General features: G+C 31.2%; 2 protein-coding genes across 2 annotated transcripts; both read left to right on the top strand.

Moving 5' to 3' along the window:
- Positions 1 to 705: 705 nt before the first annotated feature.
- Positions 706 to 7,819, top strand: LOC134727009 (uncharacterized). Its single transcript, XM_063591397.1, has 4 exons — positions 706 to 819; positions 2,812 to 3,025; positions 6,189 to 6,296; positions 7,266 to 7,819. Exons 2-4 carry the CDS (start codon positions 2,813 to 2,815, stop codon positions 7,443 to 7,445), a joined length of 501 nt encoding a protein of 166 aa, XP_063447467.1. The 5' UTR covers positions 706 to 819; position 2,812; the 3' UTR covers positions 7,446 to 7,819.
- Positions 7,820 to 16,704: 8,885 nt separating this feature from the next.
- Positions 16,705 to 18,972, top strand: LOC134725038 (uncharacterized). Its single transcript, XM_063588522.1, has 2 exons — positions 16,705 to 17,539; positions 18,064 to 18,972. The coding sequence occupies exons 1-2, from the start codon at positions 16,851 to 16,853 to the stop codon at positions 18,350 to 18,352; spliced, it is 978 nt and encodes a 325-aa protein (XP_063444592.1). The 5' UTR covers positions 16,705 to 16,850; the 3' UTR covers positions 18,353 to 18,972.
- Positions 18,973 to 20,557: the final 1,585 nt, after the last annotated feature.

Raw genomic sequence — 20,557 nt, forward strand, 5'->3', positions numbered from 1 at the left:
TAAAAAAGTAACTATTCAAAAGAAGATTTAAATATATAATTGGCTAAATCAGGTTTGATTTGTTTGTTCCCTTGTTTTAAAAGTACGTAAGAGCTCTGACAAAAAGTCTATAACAAAAAGATACTTAATTATTATTAATAATAAAATGAAGAATATTTGTTATAATTTTAATCCAATCGATGGTTTCTTAATACAATTGAATTCCGTTTACAAAGTTCGCTTCTTTGTCTTATTACTGAAAAAGGTGGATTGAATATGATAGTATATAAATTCGACGAAAATTTAAAAAACAAACCCGTGGTATTTAGCATGCAGATTTTTATTTTCGTTTTTGATATCATGTATAATATGTGCGAATCGTAAGCATTTCCATGTGCTAGTGCTTACAACTACTATACATAAACATAAATATGGGTATGCAGTTCCCTTGTGAAATGAATCGGTCGCATGAAATCAACTATTTAATTTTAAACAAAGCTAAATTAAGAACATTGAAAGTACCTGTTGTAAAAATAACACTATAAAATGACAAGGAATTATTTTTAACCATCGCATATGTGTGACACACAGGTATACATTTTAACATTTTTTAAATTCACAATTATCATTTCATGCTATATAAATGAATGTACTATAATTCTACACATTTTTTCGGTGACCACAATTATAACAAACACGCGATTGATTTCATTATTACTTCAACTGTTATTTTCAAATGTACATGAATGAGTTCCCTTATGAATGATTCCACTGTTGGGTGTTTTCTGCAAATACGGACTCAAAACATTTCCAGTTTGAATTATAATCAGATAAGGGAAGGTAAGCCAACCACGATTCTTACAAATAAACAAAGAATGGTTTTAACATGGATGCATTTGTCTGATTCTAAAATTTGTTCAGAACTAAAGGTGTTAATAAGATCAGTTATAAAGATTTCAAAACTACACAAACATTTATTGACTGCTGTACCCCTATTTTTGTAATTTTTACTCTTTGAGTATGTTTGTTTTGTTCATACATCGTTGACAATGTAATGGAATTTGATGCGACTGTCATACAAGTGAGAGGTTTAGCTAGCTATAAAACCAGGTTCAATCCACCATTTTCGCCATTAGAAAATGCCTGTACCAAGTCAGGAATATGACAGTTGTTATCCATTCGTTTGATGTGTTTGGACTTTTGATTTTGCCTTTTGATTTTGGACTTTCCTTTTTGAATTTTCCTCGGAGTTCGGTATTTTTGTGTTTTTACTTTTTTTTTTATTATTGAGACGAACAGTGAAATATCTGTTGAGGCTCTAAAATATTCGTAAAACGTACAATATGTTTCTGTACTAACTCAGGCCATGTATACCATATGTTGTTCATATTGTTTGTTTTGGTCTTGTCTTTTCTCCAATTTTTAATTTTGTGTCATGATTTGATTTGAAAAAATACTATTTTCTTCAAGGAAAGAAGCCTGAAAAGGAAATATTGATAAAAACAGGTACATCTTTTATATGAACACGATCACTTTGAATATCTAAAGGTATCATTATATCTTTGGTGTGTCTATTCATTGAATGGTTATTGATGTTCCATTTTTTTTAAAACTTTAATTGGGAATGTTTCAATTCATTCCAGTTTGAATGGTTTTACTCTAGTCCTTCTGTGGCCCCTTCTAGCTTGCTGTTCTGTTTGAGTTAAGGATCCGTGTTGAAGACCGTGCTTTGACCTATAATGGTTTACTTTTACAAATTGTGGCTTATATGAATACTATTATAGTTGTTTAATTGGTAATCATACCACATCTTTCTATATCTATTTACAGATCTCATAAACATGTGTAACCCCGCCGCATTTTTGCGCCTGTCCGAAGTCAGGAACCTCTGGCCGTTGTTAGTCTTGTATTATTTTTAACTTTAGTTTCTTGTGTATAATTTGGAGTTCAGTAAGGCGTTTATTATCACTAAACTAATATATATATTTATTTGGGGCCAGCTGAAGAACGCCTCTGTGTGCGGGAATTTCTCGCTGCATTGCAGACCTGTTGGTGACCTTATACTGTTGTCTGTTACATTGTCGGATTATGGTCTCTTTGGCCCATACCCCATTTTCATTCTCAATTGTACTTTCAGGAAGCAACTGTTTATTTCAAAGACTGGTTTCAAATAATATATTCATTCAAAAAATCAGTGTAATTTTTTTTCAAAAACACAATCAATGTGATCTTCATGAAAAGCTTCTACATTATTAGAAAAGACAAACTAGAAAAGAAAATAGAATTTAAACACTGTACTAATAATGATAAAACTGACACAGTTCGAGAAAAATGCCTATTTATGACGAAGTAAACGTATTGCTTAAATCGTCGCTGATGTTGTGTAGACCTAATGTATTTATGAATTCGTCATGTAAATATGATAGAATGAATTAATACGACTTATAATGTAATTCATTAATAGGTGGTATCAATGACAATGCTCTTTCATAAATCTATTTCCCTTATTTCAGGGAAGTGCACAAAGTTTCGTTAATGGTAATCACTTACTGACCTCTAACTTGCTGAACAATTATTTTTTGATAGTCTAATTTTGAGTAAGCATGAGTCAATGTATAGAATATTAAAAAAAAACACGTGCTATATTCCTATAGTATTGTATGTGATTACGTTCAGACATACATTAAGATATTATTGAAAAAAAATAATTTCTACGCTCGTTGACGGGATGGGGAAATTATATATTAGAAGAAAATCGGAAAAAAAGTTTTTATCAGCAGTGAAGCCGAAAAATATTGCCTGTCAGTTTCATCATCCATCTATTTATTTCAGAATGGACGGTAAAGAGAATGAAAGAGTATTTCGACTGCCATCTGATGCTCACAATTTTGACAATGATCTTTATGACCATGCAAAAGAATCAGTTGCAAGAAAGTCGTTATTGCCTTTATTAAAAGACGAATTGAGGCTGAAAATACAGACAAAACGTTTGTCTCAGGGACTGGATGAACTTAAAGTAGATTTCAAACATAAACCGCAAACGCCTGTAAGTTTGTTTTGATACTTATACCCCTAATGTTTGTTAATCTTTGTAGGAATACAAAAAGATGAATGTGAATATTTGAACTTTTATGTTATGGATACGTTAAAGTAGAATAACAATAAAAGAATAAAAGTACCGACCTCCGAGGAAAATTCAAAACGAAAACCCGAAAATCAAATAAAAAATCAAAAGCTCAAAGATAGCAAACGTATAGATAATAACTGTCATATTCCTGACTTGGTACAGGCATTTTCTTATGCAGAAAATTGTGGATTAAAATAGGTTTAATAGTTAACTAAACCTCTCACTTGTATGACAGTCATTTTATATTCCCACTTTTCGAACATATCAAACGATTCATTCTAAGTAAAAATGCCATTAATTTACAATCTATTTATAACTAAGAATGAAATTGTTTTTGGTGGTTGTATTATAAATTTAGCCATTAACATTTCATTATTAAGCAAACATCATTTTTTATATCTGTTGGTTTCGTCGTATTTATACCTAGTTAATAAAAGATAGAAAACCAACAATCTAGTTTTGTACCACACACTTTACAACATTAAACGTGTTAGTCATACAACTGAAATGTATAATGTACACCTATTACATGAAACCTCAAAATGTGTAGGCGCAAAGTAATAATAAAGCTTCGAACAATTGTCAATAACGGGTTTCGATCTTTTGTTTTATAAGATATTTTTCAAGTATATATTTCTCGTCATCTTTAATACAAATCACAATTACCCAAGGAACATGACATCCCACAAAACTAATTTACCACGCAAAATGTTACCATTTGTAAGCGTAATTTCATTCCACCCTGCTTTTATTCCGGGTTACTGTTTTTTTATTGGATGTAAATAGTGAGCAAGTGTTGATCTTGATATCATTGGTTTGTTTACATAAGACCGGTTTATTGTTTAGATACATTGATAGGTTCAAATTAGAATAGTTTTCAAGGAACCAGTTTGATTAATAGATATTGACATTAAAGATATGAATTTTACCTCAACGCCTACCTAAACGCAAATGCACAGAAAATTTTTGGCAATCCAGGTTATATGAATGCAAGTTATAATTAGTAACAATTTGAAAGCATATGATTTGATTAGAAAAACTATCAAAATTTAATTCGTAAATAAAGCATTATATTGTGTTATCATGTGTTCAAAGTGAGTTTTTACATTAATCAGCTATGCCAGTTTGCATAGATCAATTCAATACCGAGATGTAATTGGTAGAACTGAGATGTAATGACTATCTGTTACAAATAATTGAGATAATGAAGAAAAGAAATTTCTTGAGGTTTTTGTCTCGCCTTTACGGAGTCAAAAAGGGAGACATAGGTATGCTGTTTCCGGCGTCGCGACGGCGACGGCGACGGCGCCGGCGTCAACAATGTATTAGTTTGTGATTAGCTCAGTTTTATGGGGAACCACTAGTGGTATGTCAAAGCTATTGGTATGCAGATGTATTACCATTGCCACATCTCATTGCCATGGAGATTATTTGGCTCCGCCCCCTCAGTCATGGTCTGTTGACTTTGAATGGTTTGCTTACTTTACATGCATTAGTTTGTGATTAGGTCAGTTTATGGAGATCCACTTGTGGTACGTCAATGATAATTGGTATGCAGATGTATTACCATTACAACATCTCATTGCCATGGAGATTATTTGGCTCCACCCCCTCAGTCATGGTCTATTGACTTTCATTGGTTAGCTTACATTACATGTATTAGTTTGTGATTAGGTCAATTTATGGGGATCAACTTGTGGTAGGTCATTGATATTTGGTTTGCAATTGTATTAGCATTTATTGGCAAAATTCATTGCCAAAATTACAAAAAGGCGAGACATATCTCTGTGATAACAGTTTATTCTTTATTTGTGTTAGTCATACAACTGAAATGTATAATGTACACCTATTACATGAAACCTCAAAATGTGTAGGCGCAAAGTAATAAAGCTTCGGAAAATTGTCAATAACGGGTTTCGATCTTTTGTTTTATAAGATATTTTTCAAGTATATATTTCTCATCATCTTTAATACAAATCACAATTACCCAAGGAACATGACATCCCACAAAACTAATTTACCACGCAAAATGTTACCATTTGTAAGCGTAATTTCATTCCACCCTGCTTTTATTCCGGGTTACTGTTTTTCACTAGATAATATTGGATGTAAATAGTGAGCAAGTGTTGATCTTGATATCATTGGTTTGTTTACATAAGACCGGTTTATTGTTTAGATACATTGATAGGTTCAAATTAGAATAGTTTTCAAGGAACCAGTTTGATTAATAGATATTGACATTAAAGATATGAATTTTACCTCAACGCCTACCTAAACGCAAATGCACAGAAATTTTTTGGCAATCCAGGTTATATGAATGCAAGTTATAATTAGTAACAATTTGAAAGCATATGATTTGATTAGAAAAACTATCAAAATTTAATTCGTAAATAAAGCATTATATTGTGTTATCATGTGTTCAAAGTGAGTTTTTACATTAATCAGCTATGCCAGTTTCAGTTTATTCAAATGTTCATTCAAATACCTCCCCCCCCCCCCAAACCGCCCCCCTTTTCTTTTTTACATACTTCCATTTCAAAAAAACTCTTTATAATCTTATCAAGAGAGGTGGATATTTTACACTGGACCCGGTTTAAAAAACCTACCGAATTTACGTTGGTGGATAAGAAAACACTAGGGATTTTTATCCTCGGGAATAAGTACACTGGCAGAATCAAACCACTGTTACACATGCCGTGTTAACATAACTAATTAATTTGTATAAACATCATAGAATAAAACGATGTTGTCTGGGTAGCATGTAATTAAAGTTTGTGAACCAAGGTAATTTTAATTGTTTATAAACAATGTTTTGTTGAATGTTTTTTATTTTTAATTGTGTTTTGTATGGGTTTATATGTTAAATATTTCTATGATATTTGGTATTGATTTCTAACCCTACAAGCTGAAGTTTGTTTTAAGTTTATATTGATACCTTATCATTTTGTATATACATAATATAATCGAACAAATTGGTGTTTGACTTTTTCTTACTTTTGTCCATCGTTTCCTTTTAGTTTTATATGTTATATATGTTTACATGCTAAAAGTTTTTGATTTATTTTCTTCATCAATTTGATAGCTTACAGAAAAAGAAAGAGAAAAACAATGTTATAGAAAACGATGCAACAGATTCTCAGCACGAAAATGTCGCATGAAGAAAAAACAATATAACTATATTGTTAAACAGGTTAGTAATATCATACAAGTACATACATGGTGTACCGTTAATTATCATCAATTCAAGCAAATTTTCTTGAAGCCTTCTGGCGATCATTTAATCTCTATTTCCAGTATATTGTGTATTAACTTTTCAATTTGATCAAATATTCATCAAGGGGAGAAAAATGAAAAAGACAAGTAATTTAACACACAAAAATATAATTGTGAATGTGTTACCGGTAATAATTATTTGGCATATATATCTTACATATAATGCCGTACATATAAAGTAATTATCCTGTAATTTGTCATTTTAATGTTATATCTAACATTGCCATAAAAGCGGGAGATTTAGCATGCCACGAAACCAGATTCAACCCACTATTTGTTTTCTTTCCCTTACAATGTCCTGTACTAAGTCACGAAGATGGCCGTTGTAATACTATTTTTTTTCTCAATCGAATTATGAATTTCGAACAGCGGTATACTACTGTTGCCTTTATTTACATGATGCAATTTCAATAGAAGTCTTAACAGATGTAAAATCTTAAATTATATTACAAGTACAATGTAGTTATGATATCTAATATCTTAAAGATCAAATCAGTAATGATGATGTAAATTTGAAATTTTATAGTTTCAAATCTAAATCTAATTTTTGCTGCAACAACGAAAAAGATGAATTAAAAAGACCGAATGATGGGTTTCTTAATATTGATCGGTCCGTTATGATTCGAAGTTCATAGGAAAATTTAGAAAAAAATATTTCTTTTGCGATTTCTAGGAGAAAAAGTCAGAAGATATCAAAACAACAACAGCAAACACTACTATAAGTTTATATTACTAAAGTAGTTCAAAACATAAGGGAAAAAACAAGATATGCAATCGGTGTTTACAAGTAATTTATGTTTATAAGGAAAACAAATGTTATTTTGCATCATTTTTATTAATGTGTTTGGGTAATAAATCAATTAATATTGTTGTTTTACTATTTCAGGAGCTGACGGATTTAAGAACAACAAATGTTAAATTAAAAAATAAAGTTTTTCAATTGGAAACGGAAAAGGAGTTCTATATATCTAAACTATTCAATACTCCAGAAATTGTGAATGTTTTTACAGAGTATTATGGCGCCAATCTAAATAGTTTATGCGAAGATAATACGGAAGATGCTTGACATATTAAAACTAAAGGACATAATTATTCAGAATTGAAAGTGGATGAAATCTCTCATATCTAGTCAGTATTCCGGAAATTCGGATAATTCCATCGCACATATATATTAAGCTAATGAACTAGTTGTATATAACATGCATGTTAGCTAGTGAATAAACTCATTATAGTAAATGCACAATAGAGCTTTAGCTTAATGATAATGTAGAAAACAATTGTCTGGTACATTATGATATATAGAGAATAATACATGGCAAAATCCGTATCATATGTCGTATCATCCCGAGACATCAATATCAGCCCAAGGGCCTTTAGGCCCGAGGGATGATATTGGTCGAGGGTGATACGGGGTATGCGATACGGGTTTAGCTATGCGATACGGGGTATGCGATACGGGGTATGCGATACAGGGTAGGTGATACAGACTGGAAAAACAACCTTTATTAGATATACAAAATAGCTGTATTTTGTACTAAATATATGATAAATGCAAATAATCTACCTCTTTTCAATGGAAAATAAATTAAAGTTAATATTAAATTTCAACATGTGAAAATATCACTGCACTACTTTAACAAGAAAAGTTTGAAAGATCAAAGAACGCTTAATAGACCTCCCCTAATTCCAATTTAATTGTTCAAAACAGAATTTGCAAGGGGAAGGGTTGGGATCCCACTAACATGTTTAACCCCGCCACATTATGTATCTATGTGCCTGTCGCAAGTCAGGGGCCTGTAATTCAGTGGTTGTCGTTTGTTGATGTGTTATATATTTGGTTTTCGTTCATTTGTTTTTACATAAATAAGGCCGTTAGTATTCTCGTTTGAATTGTTTCACGTTGTCATTTCTGGGCCTTTTATAGCTGACTATGCTTTTATAGCTGACGGTTTTGGCTTTGCTCATTGTCGAAGGCCGTACGGTTACCTATAGTTGTTAATTTCTCTGTCATTTTTGTCTCTTGTGAACAGTTGTCTCATTGGCAAGCATGCCTTATTATATAAATATTTCATGATCAATTCAACACCGAGATGTAATTGGTAGAACTGAGATGTAATGACTATCTGTTACAAATAATTGAGATAATGAAGAAAAGAAGTTTCTTGAGGTTTTTGTCAAAAAGCGAGACATAGGTATGCTGTTTCCGGCGTCGGCGATGGCGACGGCGTCAACAATGATTTAGTTTGTGATTAGCTCAGTTTTATGGGGAACCACTAGTGGTATGTCAATGATAATTGGTATGCAGATGTATTACCATTGCCACATCTCATTGCCATGGAGATTATTTGGCTCCGCCCCCTCAGTCATGGTCTATTGACTTTGAATGTTTTGCTTACTTTACATGTATTAGAGTGTGATTAGGTCAGTTTATGAAGATTCACTTGTGGTACGTCAATGATAATTGGTATGCAGATGTATCACCATTGCCACATCTCATTGCCATGGGGATGTTTTGGCTCCGCCCTCTCAGTCATGGTCTATTGACTTTGAATGGTTTGCTGACTTTACATGTATAACTTTGTGATTAGGTCAGTTTATGGAGATCCACTTGTGGTACATCAATGATATTTGGTATGCAGATGTATTAGCATTGTCACATCTCATTGCCATGGAGATTATTTGGCTCCACACCTTCAGTCATGGTATATTGACTTTGATTGGTTTGCTTACATTACATGTATTAGTTTGTGATTAGGTCAATTTATGGGGATCCACTTGTGGTAGGTCATTGATATTTGGTTTGCAATTGTATTATCATTAATTGGCACAATTCATTGCCAAAATTACAAAAAAGCGAGACATATCTCTGTGATAACAGTTTATTCTTCATGGTAAAGGTTATAAATTGGTCTGTTCTGTTTCATGATTGTGTGTGTTTTAATGTTTAATTGTATGTATTTCTGTACACTCTGTTGTTTTTTAGTCGATAGAAAAATAGCTTCAGCTACAACGTTTTACTAACTATTTAATTCTGTAATTTTCTTCTTACCATCATATAAAAAAGAAGATGTGGTATGATTGCCAATGAAAAAACTATCCACAAAAGACCAAAATGACACAAACATTAACAATTATAGGTCACCGTACGGCCTTCAACAATGAGCAAAGCCCATACCGCACATAGTCAGCTATAAAAGGTACCGATAAGACAATGTAAAACAATTCAAGCGAGAAAACTAACGGCCTTCTTTATGTAAACAAAAAAAAAAGAACGAAAACCAAATATGTAACACATAAACAATCGACAACCACTGAATTACAGGCTCCTGACTAGGGACAGGCACATAATTAAATAATGTGGCGGGGTTAAACATGTTAGCGGGATCCCAAACCTCCCCCTAACCTGGGACAGTGGTATAACAGTACAACATAAGAACGAACTATAAAAATCAGTTGAAAAAGGCTTAACTCATCAGATAGACAAAAAATAAAAGTGGACGTGGCCGGGTACTTATACATCCCGACACAAAAAGATACAATGAACAGATCTGAGAGTACTCCCAGTTATCTGACAGCTAATTCAAAGCCATTAACAACTAATAAAAAAATCATGCCTCTTAGACTCATGTCTTTTAAGTTTAATCTTTTTTTCGTAAAAAAAGAACCATAAGCATAAGTGATGGCTACTTTAAAAAAAAAATGAAAGATAATTGTTGAGGTGTGATTTTGGCTGAAGATGAAGAAACCATATTTCATTCATCGAATTGTGTGGTAAAGAATCACTTTGAATATTGTGTCTCGTCTCAGATTGCGGATGTCCTTGTAAAAGTATTATGTTGACAGCAGAACCTTTTTTCCAGTTATCAGCTAAAACCTTTTTCAAACAGCTTCAGTCAATGTTTAGTAACATTTATTTATGTTTACAAACATTTTACGTTGGGTATATTAATGTTAACTAAATAACCTTTTTCATCTTAAAGTGAATGAGATTTTCCAACAAACGTATTTTATGATATATCACTTAACATGTTTAAGAAGATCTTGTGACAGGTTTGACAATAAAGGTTTTTGATGTCTAAAAAATAGTATGAAAATTTCATTATGCTCATTATAACTTATATATCCAATCTCAATCAAATCCGATGTTCTGATACGCTACCCTCCACAGTGGATGGTAGCGTATCAGAACATCGGATTTTGAATGAGATTGTTATATATCATATAACATTGGAATTACCAGGCTGAGCACAGGTTATTTGGTCGCGTAGAATAAACCCTTGAAAAAGCAATTATTTAAAACAATCGTTAAAAATAGAACACAGGAAGTCCATGTTCTATAAATAATTTCCACACATATAACAAAGAATTAATGTTGTCCTTCAATCATGTATCATTAACATTTTTGAAATGCTATCTTTTATGGATTGCTAAATAATCGTTGCATACCAGGTTTACTAATAAAATGACAAGAAATATATCAATTTGTCGGATGACGTTTAACATTTTTAAAATACATATAAAGATTTTATTTGTAGGCGTTCATTATAGGAGTGTTTAAATCATATTCATCAATTTGAATACTTTCTAATCATGCTAATGTCTTGCATTTGTTACTCGTTTTTTTCAATACTCCACTTTTAACAACTAATACCATAAAGATATATCAGATCATTTGAAAGAATTGTTTTATTTTATATAAGTAATTATAATCATTCCAAAAAAATTAGATAATATGGTTTAAGAGGAACTTTTTAAAATTGAAAAGTCAATATGATTTTGGTAACGTTATTTGTTCTTCATCAATATATTTCAAATCACCAAAAGTATATAATTCAATCCTTTCCAAAGCTCGAGAAATACGGTCTTCGTGGAACATTATAATATATCAAGTATAAGTAAATATAACTCTTCATGCTAACTTCAGGATAACTAATTTTTGTTAACATATTTTAAAAAAAAGATAGCATTTTATTAATGACTGTTTCAAAATCAAAATCAAATTTATAAATTGGGTTGTTATTTTTGGATGCTAAGTCTGTATGGTCTTCTTGGAATAAGTGTGATAAATATATCTAGCTACCTGATTGGCAAATGCTATAACTGATAGTGTTTTAAAAATAGATAATCATATTTGAACAAAATCGATAATGACTTACAAGATAGGAATATTTTGTACTATATATAAATAACGAAGATTATTATATGTTGAAAATTTAAAAAAAAAAGCACAGGGTATTTTTTTAGTTAAATTATTTTTGCTATAAATTCGTTATGTACAAATTATATTGGTGCTGATGTCTTATAATCAAGACCAAAAGAAGTAAAATTTCATTAAGCTCATGATGTGTTATATCATATATCATTCCTTAGGAAGACTAGTTGGTCCTGTGAAATTAACGTTTGAAACAAATATTCTAAATAAAGAACATAGGAATTCCGTGTTCTAAAAATAAAACTACACATATATAACAAGGCATTAGTTTTTCCTTTCATTCATGTGTGACCCAGGCATATGTTTTAACATATTTGAAAGGCTATTTATAGTTGATAGCTGAATAATAGTTCCATACCAGTTTTATGAATTTTAAAATGACCGCAATTATGGCAATTAACCGCGCGAGAAGAAGGTCGGTCGACGTTAAATTAAGATTTTATAGGCAGGCGTAAATGGCCACAAATATAGCAACTAACATTCCAAGGATTTGTCGGTTGGCGTCTAATGTAATAATAAAGATTTCATGGGAAGTCAAGCATCAGTAGTATTGAATCATGCATCAAATATTATTTGCACGCTTCATTATGTCTTAAATTTGCTACTTATTATTCTCTATATATATGCTATACTTTTAACAACTGCTACAATCAAGAAATATCAGATTCTTTCAAAACATGCTTTCAAAGAATAATTTCATGCTATATAGGTAATTATAAAAATTTTCAAAAACTCAATCAATACAGTGTTCGAGAAATATTTAAGATTAAATATACATGTAAGTCAATTAAATTCCAGTTACCTTATTGTGAATCTTTGTAAGTTTTCATCGATGATTTTCAAATATAAAAAATTCTATATTCAGTCTTTTTAAAAACTCATGCAATACGGTCTTCGTGGAAAATTGATAAATAAAGTATAATTGATCTCGTTACCTGATTTGTAAATGATTTGTAAATCTTAAAGTAAATTTTGAGTATAAGAGATTAACATAAACTTTAAGTTTCAATTTGAGATTAAAGGAGTACAAATATAAGAAGGTTCTTTAAGAGAAATGGTTGTTTAAACAAGCAAGACAGCTTTCAACTTATTTAAGACTTTTGTATACTATCTTGTATAGATCTCTAATATAACTCATTTCTACTAAAATATTCATAAACAGGGTAACAGATTATCATGATGTCCATTTTTGAAGATTCAAAAATATCTGTTTCCGACAAAATATAATACAAAATCAAAATTATAGTCATATATATCGGATTGTTATTTTTCAATACTTAATCTGTATGGTCTTCTTGGAATACGTGGGATAAATATATCTAGCTACCTGATTGGTAAATTCTTTTTATATAACTGATTGATTTTTAAAAATAGAAAATCATATTTGATCAATATCGATTCTTTATTAGCTAGAAAGAATATTTTGAACGATAAACTCAACAATGACACGAGGAAGATTTTTATTTGTGTCAAATTTTATAAAAAAAAAAAAAGCGAACTGTTAAATGTCTCTTCATCGTACTGTACACACACTTTTGTGTGAACTTATTTTAGCGATATATTCGCAATGTACACAAATATTCTATTTATAATATAATTCAAAAATGGAAGTAAGAAATAAATGATGATATTGCTCTGATCAGTCTATGAAAGTGCACATCGTGGAAATCCTGACTTCAAAACATTGACTTTTGACATGGACGAAAATATGAACGAAAAGGAAAAAAGATTGATTATCTCGAATGTTATTTCGAATTTTGGCAATGATCCTTTTTTTGTTTGCAATGCAAGAAATCCTTGATTGCCTTTCCTGAAATGGTTTAAACATAATTTGAATTTCTCTTTAAGAAATTGCATTCAATAAGCAAACTTTTCTATGGTCGGGTTGTTGTCTCTTTGACACATTCCCTATTTTCATTCACAATTTTATTCGAATGTAAGAATAAATGAAGAGATACTATTTTATTAATGAAATAAAATAATGTTATTCTTAATATGTTTCGTTAATTCGAGTTCTGTCAAAATCATAGCGTGAAGGATTATGACCAATCTAATCAGAAAATGAAAATCATTTCGGTATCTATTTTACAAAATGAAATCAAACATAAAACATTTTATTTTATTTTTGTATCACACGCAATCAGGCCAGCTGAAGGACGCCTCCGGGTGCGGGAATTTCTCGCTACATTAATGACCTGTTGGTGACCTTCTGCTGTTGTTTTTTTTATTTGGTGGGGTTGTTGTCTCTTTGACACATTCCCCATTTCCATTCTAAATTTTACTCAACACCGTGGAGACGGAAAAATCAAAAAGTGTTGGCGCAAAGTAATAAACAATGAATAATTTTTAATTGAAAGGGGGTAGATTAGTCAGTCAGATATCACTCATATTTATGTATTATCCAACGGAACTATTAAAGATTAATCCAGTAAGTATAAAAGGTAACAGGCTTATAACCTGATACGCTAGACTCGCGTTTTGTCTTAATAAGACTGACTATGCGGTATGGGCTTTGCTCATTGTTGAAGGCCGTACAATGACCTAAAGTTGATAATGTCTGTGTCATTTTGGTCTTGTGTGGAGAGTTGTCTCAATGGCAATCATACCACATCTTTTTTTATATCATCAGTGACGCTCAGATTAAAATGGTTAGAAAGCAAAACAAGTAGAAAGTTTAAGATTATGAAGGACCCAAAATTCCAAAACGTTGTGCCAAATGCGACTTAGGTAATATTTGCATGGGATAAGAAAATCCTTAGTATTTATAATAACTCATATCTTTGTAAACTGTAAATTTATAAAAATGAACATATATTATTTGATATTCATGTCAACACCACAGTGGGCAAAATTTCAAAAATTCAAAATTTCATGTACAAACTGATATTAACACTTTTTAAATTCCGTTTGTTCGAGACACTTTTATTCCGATAAAAAGTTGGTAAGTTTTTCACATATTTATAAAAAGTAAAAACACAAAAATACTAACCTCCTAGGAAAATTCAAAAAGGAAAATCAAAAATCAAAAGGTAAAATCAAAAGTCCAAACACATCAAACGAATGGATAACAACTGTCATATTCCTCACTTGGTACAGGCATTTTCTAATGTAGAAAATGGTGGATTGAAACTGGTTTTATAGCTAGCTAAACCTCTCACTTTTATGACAGTCGCATCAAATTACATTACATTGTCAACGACGAATGAACAAAACAAACATACTCAAAGAGTAAAAATGTGAAAAATAGGGGTACAGCAGTCAATAATGTGTTATCATCTTAATATCACTATAAAAACAACCAGTGTAACGAAGAAGCACAAAAAGGCATACATCAAATTTAATATACAAATGTTGTTTTTCTTATACGACTTAATTTATGTATGTAAAGTCTAACCGTACAGGATTGAAGGTTTTCAGTACTGGTGTGAAATTGCGCGTTTGAAATTCGCACAGGTAGACATCAAAATAATTTTGTCGTTCAAAGTATGACGGCATACATACATGCAGAGTCACGTAAAGTAGATTTAACAAAAACAGATTTAACAGTAAAAGTAATAATAATAAATAAAATAATTGTGTGGTTCAAAGTATGACGGTATACATAAGTACCGTTACACGTCAAATGTTTATCTTAAAAAACAGACTTAACAGAAAAAGTAGTATTATTGAATAAAATAGTTTTGTCATTCATAGTATGCCAAGTTCCATACGTGAAAGTAATATTAGTAAATGAAATAATTTTGTCGTTCAAAGTATGTTGTTTTACATAACCACAGAGTCACTTCAAAAGAATATCTCAAAAAATGACTTAACAATACAAGTAATATGATAAAGACAAATAAAAGAACACTATAACACGTTATTAAGATGATAACCAACGTCAGTACGCAAAACCTTAACTTCAAGACCATCTTGTATTATTTGTGAAGTTGATACGGAATATTTATCAAAAAGATCTGGGTATCTTCCGATGAACTTTTTTAGAAAAAAGAATAAGACGTTCTTTGACATACCCCTGGTTCATCAACTTTCTGCTCAGACACTGGTGACGTTTTACAAAGTCTGAATAGGAGCTGCAAGCTCTTCAATACCTAATAAGTTGGGAAATGTATATTCCATATACAGGTGAAGTTGGTATATTACTACTAAGGTGGGGGAAAATTGATAATTTCAAAATTAAAATCGTCTCGTTTGTCATAGATTCTGGTACTGAGATGACTGTGTCAAATTCGAGGTATAAGTCAGAAACTGTCTGAAAATGAGGCGGAGGGAGCCGTGTATGTGGTCTCTTTAATTTCTAGTCCTGGTGGGTATAATAATGGAACCCAATCAGAAAAGTTCGGATTGTTAATGGAAAGAACATCATCAATATATCTGAAAGTGAAATTAAATAACCTGGCTTCTTTGATCTTCTTGTTTTTGACAAATGTCTGAAGGAACTCCGATTCATATGAAAATAAGAAGAGGTCGGCAAGGAGAGGCGAAATGATAGTACCATTGCAATTATCATTAGTTGTCCGTGATAAGTGTTCATATTTTTTTTTAATCTTTTTGATTCATCGATAAAACTATTTGAAGAAAAAATAGTCATTTTTTTAAAGTATTTTAACCAATGAAGAACTGAGATCAAACTTGTTAAATTGTTTATACAATAGGTGCAGAAAGGGATACATTGACGAAGAATTAGAGAAAACTATTTACACAATTTAAGGAAAAAATTGTATGCAATTAGCGTCATAACCACAGAGCATAAATGCGAATAGTTTATGAAACCCGACGTTTCATCTAAATAAATGACTATTCAGTTGCGGACACATTACAACAGCATATATTGCACTGATACACGCAAGTTTGTTTCTGAGGGGCAAACAACTTAATAACCGAATAATATCATGACACACAAAAACAAACATGCATCAATATATATACATGTGTCTTGTGTTACATGAAGCGTGCTCTACAGAGATAAATTTTATGTTTATAATTAAAATTTATAATACTTCACAAAATACTATAGAAATCAACACCATATACAAAAACTCACAGATACTATAAAAAATGATAAGAATTATTATGATCTTGATAGTAATTTCCTGGAACAGGAACACGTGTGAGGAGATGCAATAAGGATAAACAGGAAGAAAAATTAGTCGACATTTTTTGGTTTCAACATCTATATGAGCAAAGAAAAATGGCACAATCTCCAATTGGAACTTGTGAAATTTGTGTTCAAGCACCGGGATCACAGTACTGTAAACAATGTCGAAATACTTTTGTAACAACTGCAAGACTGCTCATTTGAGATCGAAGATGGCACGTAATCATGTATTTGGAAAAAGAAACGAGATAGGTCAAGAGGAAGAGTTTTTATGTAGACATGTTAATCAACAACTGTTTATGTGTTTAGATTGCGATTTTCCGTTATGTAAAACTTGTCTAGTCGAAAACCACAATGGCCATAACGTTGAGGATTTAGACAAAATATTTTCATCTTTGCACGACCAAGCATCAAAAGCGATGAAAGGAATTGAAAATGATTTTAAACGTAAAAGCGGTGGCATGAAAACAATGACAACATCGTATGAGAAGGAGAGCGAAAAGCTTGAGCGAGAGCTTTTAAAACAAGGAGAACTAATAAAGTCTAGTGTTGACAAAATGGTTAGCACAATTATTGATGACGTTAGGAAATCTCGCGGGAACGTGAAAAAACATTATCCTACATGTGTCGATGATGCAGTTTCAACTACATGCAAAAAATGGCAGCAGCAGTTGGATGAAATTAGACATCAAAAAGCAACAGGGACAATTGTTTTTGAAATTCAGAAACTTCTCGATGAGATAAAAACAATGGAACTTCCGAACCTGCCTGATGTACCTACTGTTAGATATAGTGCCAAACCAGTCGACGAAAAAATCATCAAGGATTTACTAGGAGGTGTCAAATTTTTGTAAGTAATTTAACAGATCGTTTACTATTTATTTTATTTTTCAACTCACGATAATGACATCAAGAACCAGATATGATATTCACATTTAAAAACTTCGAAGGTCATTAGAAATTTCATACTGTTATATCTGTTTTCCACGTTAAAAAATGAATGAGAAAACCTTATAGAATAGTTTGTTACTCGGTGCTGGAAACGTTCTGAAACCTTTTACAATGAGAAAAGCACATTTAAAATTATCATTATACCGCCTCATACATACAAATCCATATTTACCTATATTCACCCACAAGAAGAAAATTGTGACAGCTTTGAACAACCCGAAAAAAAACTACGCGTTGCCATTGCCGAAACCATAGGATAAGTTTATAATGAGTAATATCTCATATATGACGATTTTATTTATTGTAAGCTGTGCTTAAGTCTATTATTTTACATAACGTGCATTAATAGAAAGATAGAAACAACTGAAACCCACAAAAGCCACAATAGCCATATTAGTAAATGAATTAATTTGTGTTTTTCAGATCCTTTTCAAAACCAAACCCAAAATCAAAAGAATTGTTTCTAGTACCTGAAGGGTCTGGGTATGGATTACGTTTCGTCGGTGGAAAGGATGTAAATGAAGAAGTATACGTTTCATATGTGTCTTCTGATGGCCCTGCTGCTAAGGCTAGTCTTAAACAATTTGATCGAATAATCGCAGTGGATGGAAAACAAACAAAAGGCCTGATACATGATGAAGTAACAAGCATATTTAAGAATGCCAAAGGCAAAGAAAATGTGTCGATAACAATTACGCCTTTTCAGCAGTAGATTTGTGTGTAGTGTAAATATAGTTGTTGTACTATTTTATTTAAAGCTGACTCAAAATTTTCAGCAATGTTTGAATTTATAAATTATTTGTAAAATTCTGAAATAAATTTTCGAAAGCAAAAATAATAGAACGTGCCTTTTATTTTATCAACTTATTTATTGTTTCATATTCGTAATTGCTTATTTTTGAAATCTAGATATAGAATAAAATAATACATTTTTACAAATAAAGAAGCTATATCAGTAACATAGTGTGAAGGCTGTTTCTTCACTTTACCAACTGTATTAGAAAAAAAGTCCAGAAATGAGAAAAAAATTCTACTACGAAAAACATGAACACATCATTCGATGAAACGACCAGCCTCAGTGTAAACTCTTGTTCCAACAAACATGTAGTTGTTTGGCTTACAACTGTGCAATATAAGGATAAAGCTGAGACAGTCCTCCATAGATACAATACATGTATAAATTTGCTTCATAGATTTCATTGATTGTGTTTGTGATAAGAATAGCAATGTATCATACATCGGTGTATGTGTATCATTAGAACCGAGATTCTAATTTTTCTAAAGGTGATTTGTAAAACACGTTAAAAATTCAATGACAATTTTTGTTATTTGTTGCCGATTGAGTGTATCCATTGAATGCAATTAAATTACTTGATCTATTTGATGTCTTGTTATGTTTTTATTCACACAAAAAAGAAGTACACAACAAATAATTTTATTACAATTTATAAATTAATTCTTTATTTCCTTGTAAAACAAAAACAGAATGGTTGATTTTTTTATTAATACTACGATATTAGCACCTGAAAGGTTAGATACCTTTCTTGTCTTTGTGTTCGCTAATTGAAAACCTCTTTATGTTAAAAAAAATAAGTAAAGGAAATTTAAAAGTGATACTCTAGGGAAAATGACGATTTGAAAAATTGAGGAAAACTGAGCAGACAGAATATCAAATCGAAATATTAGCCAGAATAAAATACTGTTTTAATATAAAGCAGACTGATAAAAATAAATAGTTGCACAACTAATATACAATATACTTAGTCAAAATAATATACAAAACCAACAACAGTGAAATTTTTAGCCTATTTAATATTCACTTTGTAAAAAATATAAGTTCAAAAACTTGAAACGGACGTTGATTCTTATCTTATATCCGAAGTATTCAACATTGCAATACCAGGAATAAAAAACTTGGGAAAATAAAACTTATACAAACAGACACATCGAGGCTAATTACCACACATTATACACAATGAAAAAAACCTTATGAAGCCTCGAACCCTTTTCATATTGGCAATCTCTTTACGTCCTAAGAAATATAAGTCAACACAATTTAAACGGAGGTGTTTATCAAAATCTTTTCCAGAAGTAATTTAGATAAGTATATCAGAATCGAAATTCATGGACTTAATGACAACATCAGACTTATCAAAAAGTAATATCCCAAAAATACTGAACTTAGAGGAAAATCAATTCGAAAAGTCCATAATCACATGGAAAAATCAAATAACAAAACGCATCAAAAACGAATGAACAAGAACTGTCATATTCCTGACTTGGTACAGACATTTTCAAATGTAGAATATGGTGGATTAAACCTGGTTCTACAGCGCTAACCCTCTCACTTTAATGACAGTCTCATCAAATTCCGTTATATTTACATTGATGCGTTAAATAAACAGACATAATAAATAAAATAGTCAAAATATGGGTTCATCAGTCATCATCGTATAACAATTTTAAAAGGATCCATTTAACAGAACACAAAAACATCTACTATCTACGAACACATTGATTGATTTGATGTTGATTAAAGTTGTAAAGGAACTGTGCACAATCCACGTGCTACATCGTTAGTCAAAGCATCATGGAAGAAACACCATAAGTAACATCAGTGTTTCGTTTTACGAAGAAAAAAATAATAATATATTTTGATTCATTAGTAGTTGATTGTTGCTGGATATCGTATTTTTTTCCATTGTTCTGTACAATCAGGCCGAAAGTTATCTCGTTTTTATTGTTTTACATTTGTAATATCGGCCCCTTTTATAGCTGACTCTGTGGAAATGGTTTTGTTCGTTGTTGAATGCATTACGGTTACCAATGGTGGTTAATTTTCATCTCGTTTGGTGTCTGGTGAAGAGTGGTCTCGATGTAAATAATAGCACAACTTCTTTTTTTTTATAATTTCTAT

The sequence above is a fragment of the Mytilus trossulus genome, chromosome 7 (assembly GCF_036588685.1).
Source record: "Mytilus trossulus isolate FHL-02 chromosome 7, PNRI_Mtr1.1.1.hap1, whole genome shotgun sequence".
Taxonomy (NCBI): Eukaryota; Metazoa; Mollusca; class Bivalvia; order Mytilida; family Mytilidae; genus Mytilus; species Mytilus trossulus.

Excerpts from the sequence above, each read along its gene's own strand:
- LOC134727009 (XM_063591397.1), top strand. The coding sequence starts at position 2,813 with ATGGACGGTAAAGAGAATGAAAGAGTATTTCGACTGCCATCTGATGCT. Across the intron at positions 3,026-6,188 it reads AACATAAACCGCAAACGCCT|CTTACAGAAAAAGAAAGAGA; the intron begins GTAAGTTTGTTT and ends TCAATTTGATAG. Across the intron at positions 6,297-7,265 it reads ATAACTATATTGTTAAACAG|GAGCTGACGGATTTAAGAAC; the intron begins GTTAGTAATATC and ends TTACTATTTCAG.
- LOC134725038 (XM_063588522.1), top strand. The coding sequence starts at position 16,851 with ATGTCGAAATACTTTTGTAACAACTGCAAGACTGCTCATTTGAGATCG. Across the intron at positions 17,540-18,063 it reads CTAGGAGGTGTCAAATTTTT|ATCCTTTTCAAAACCAAACC; the intron begins GTAAGTAATTTA and ends TGTGTTTTTCAG.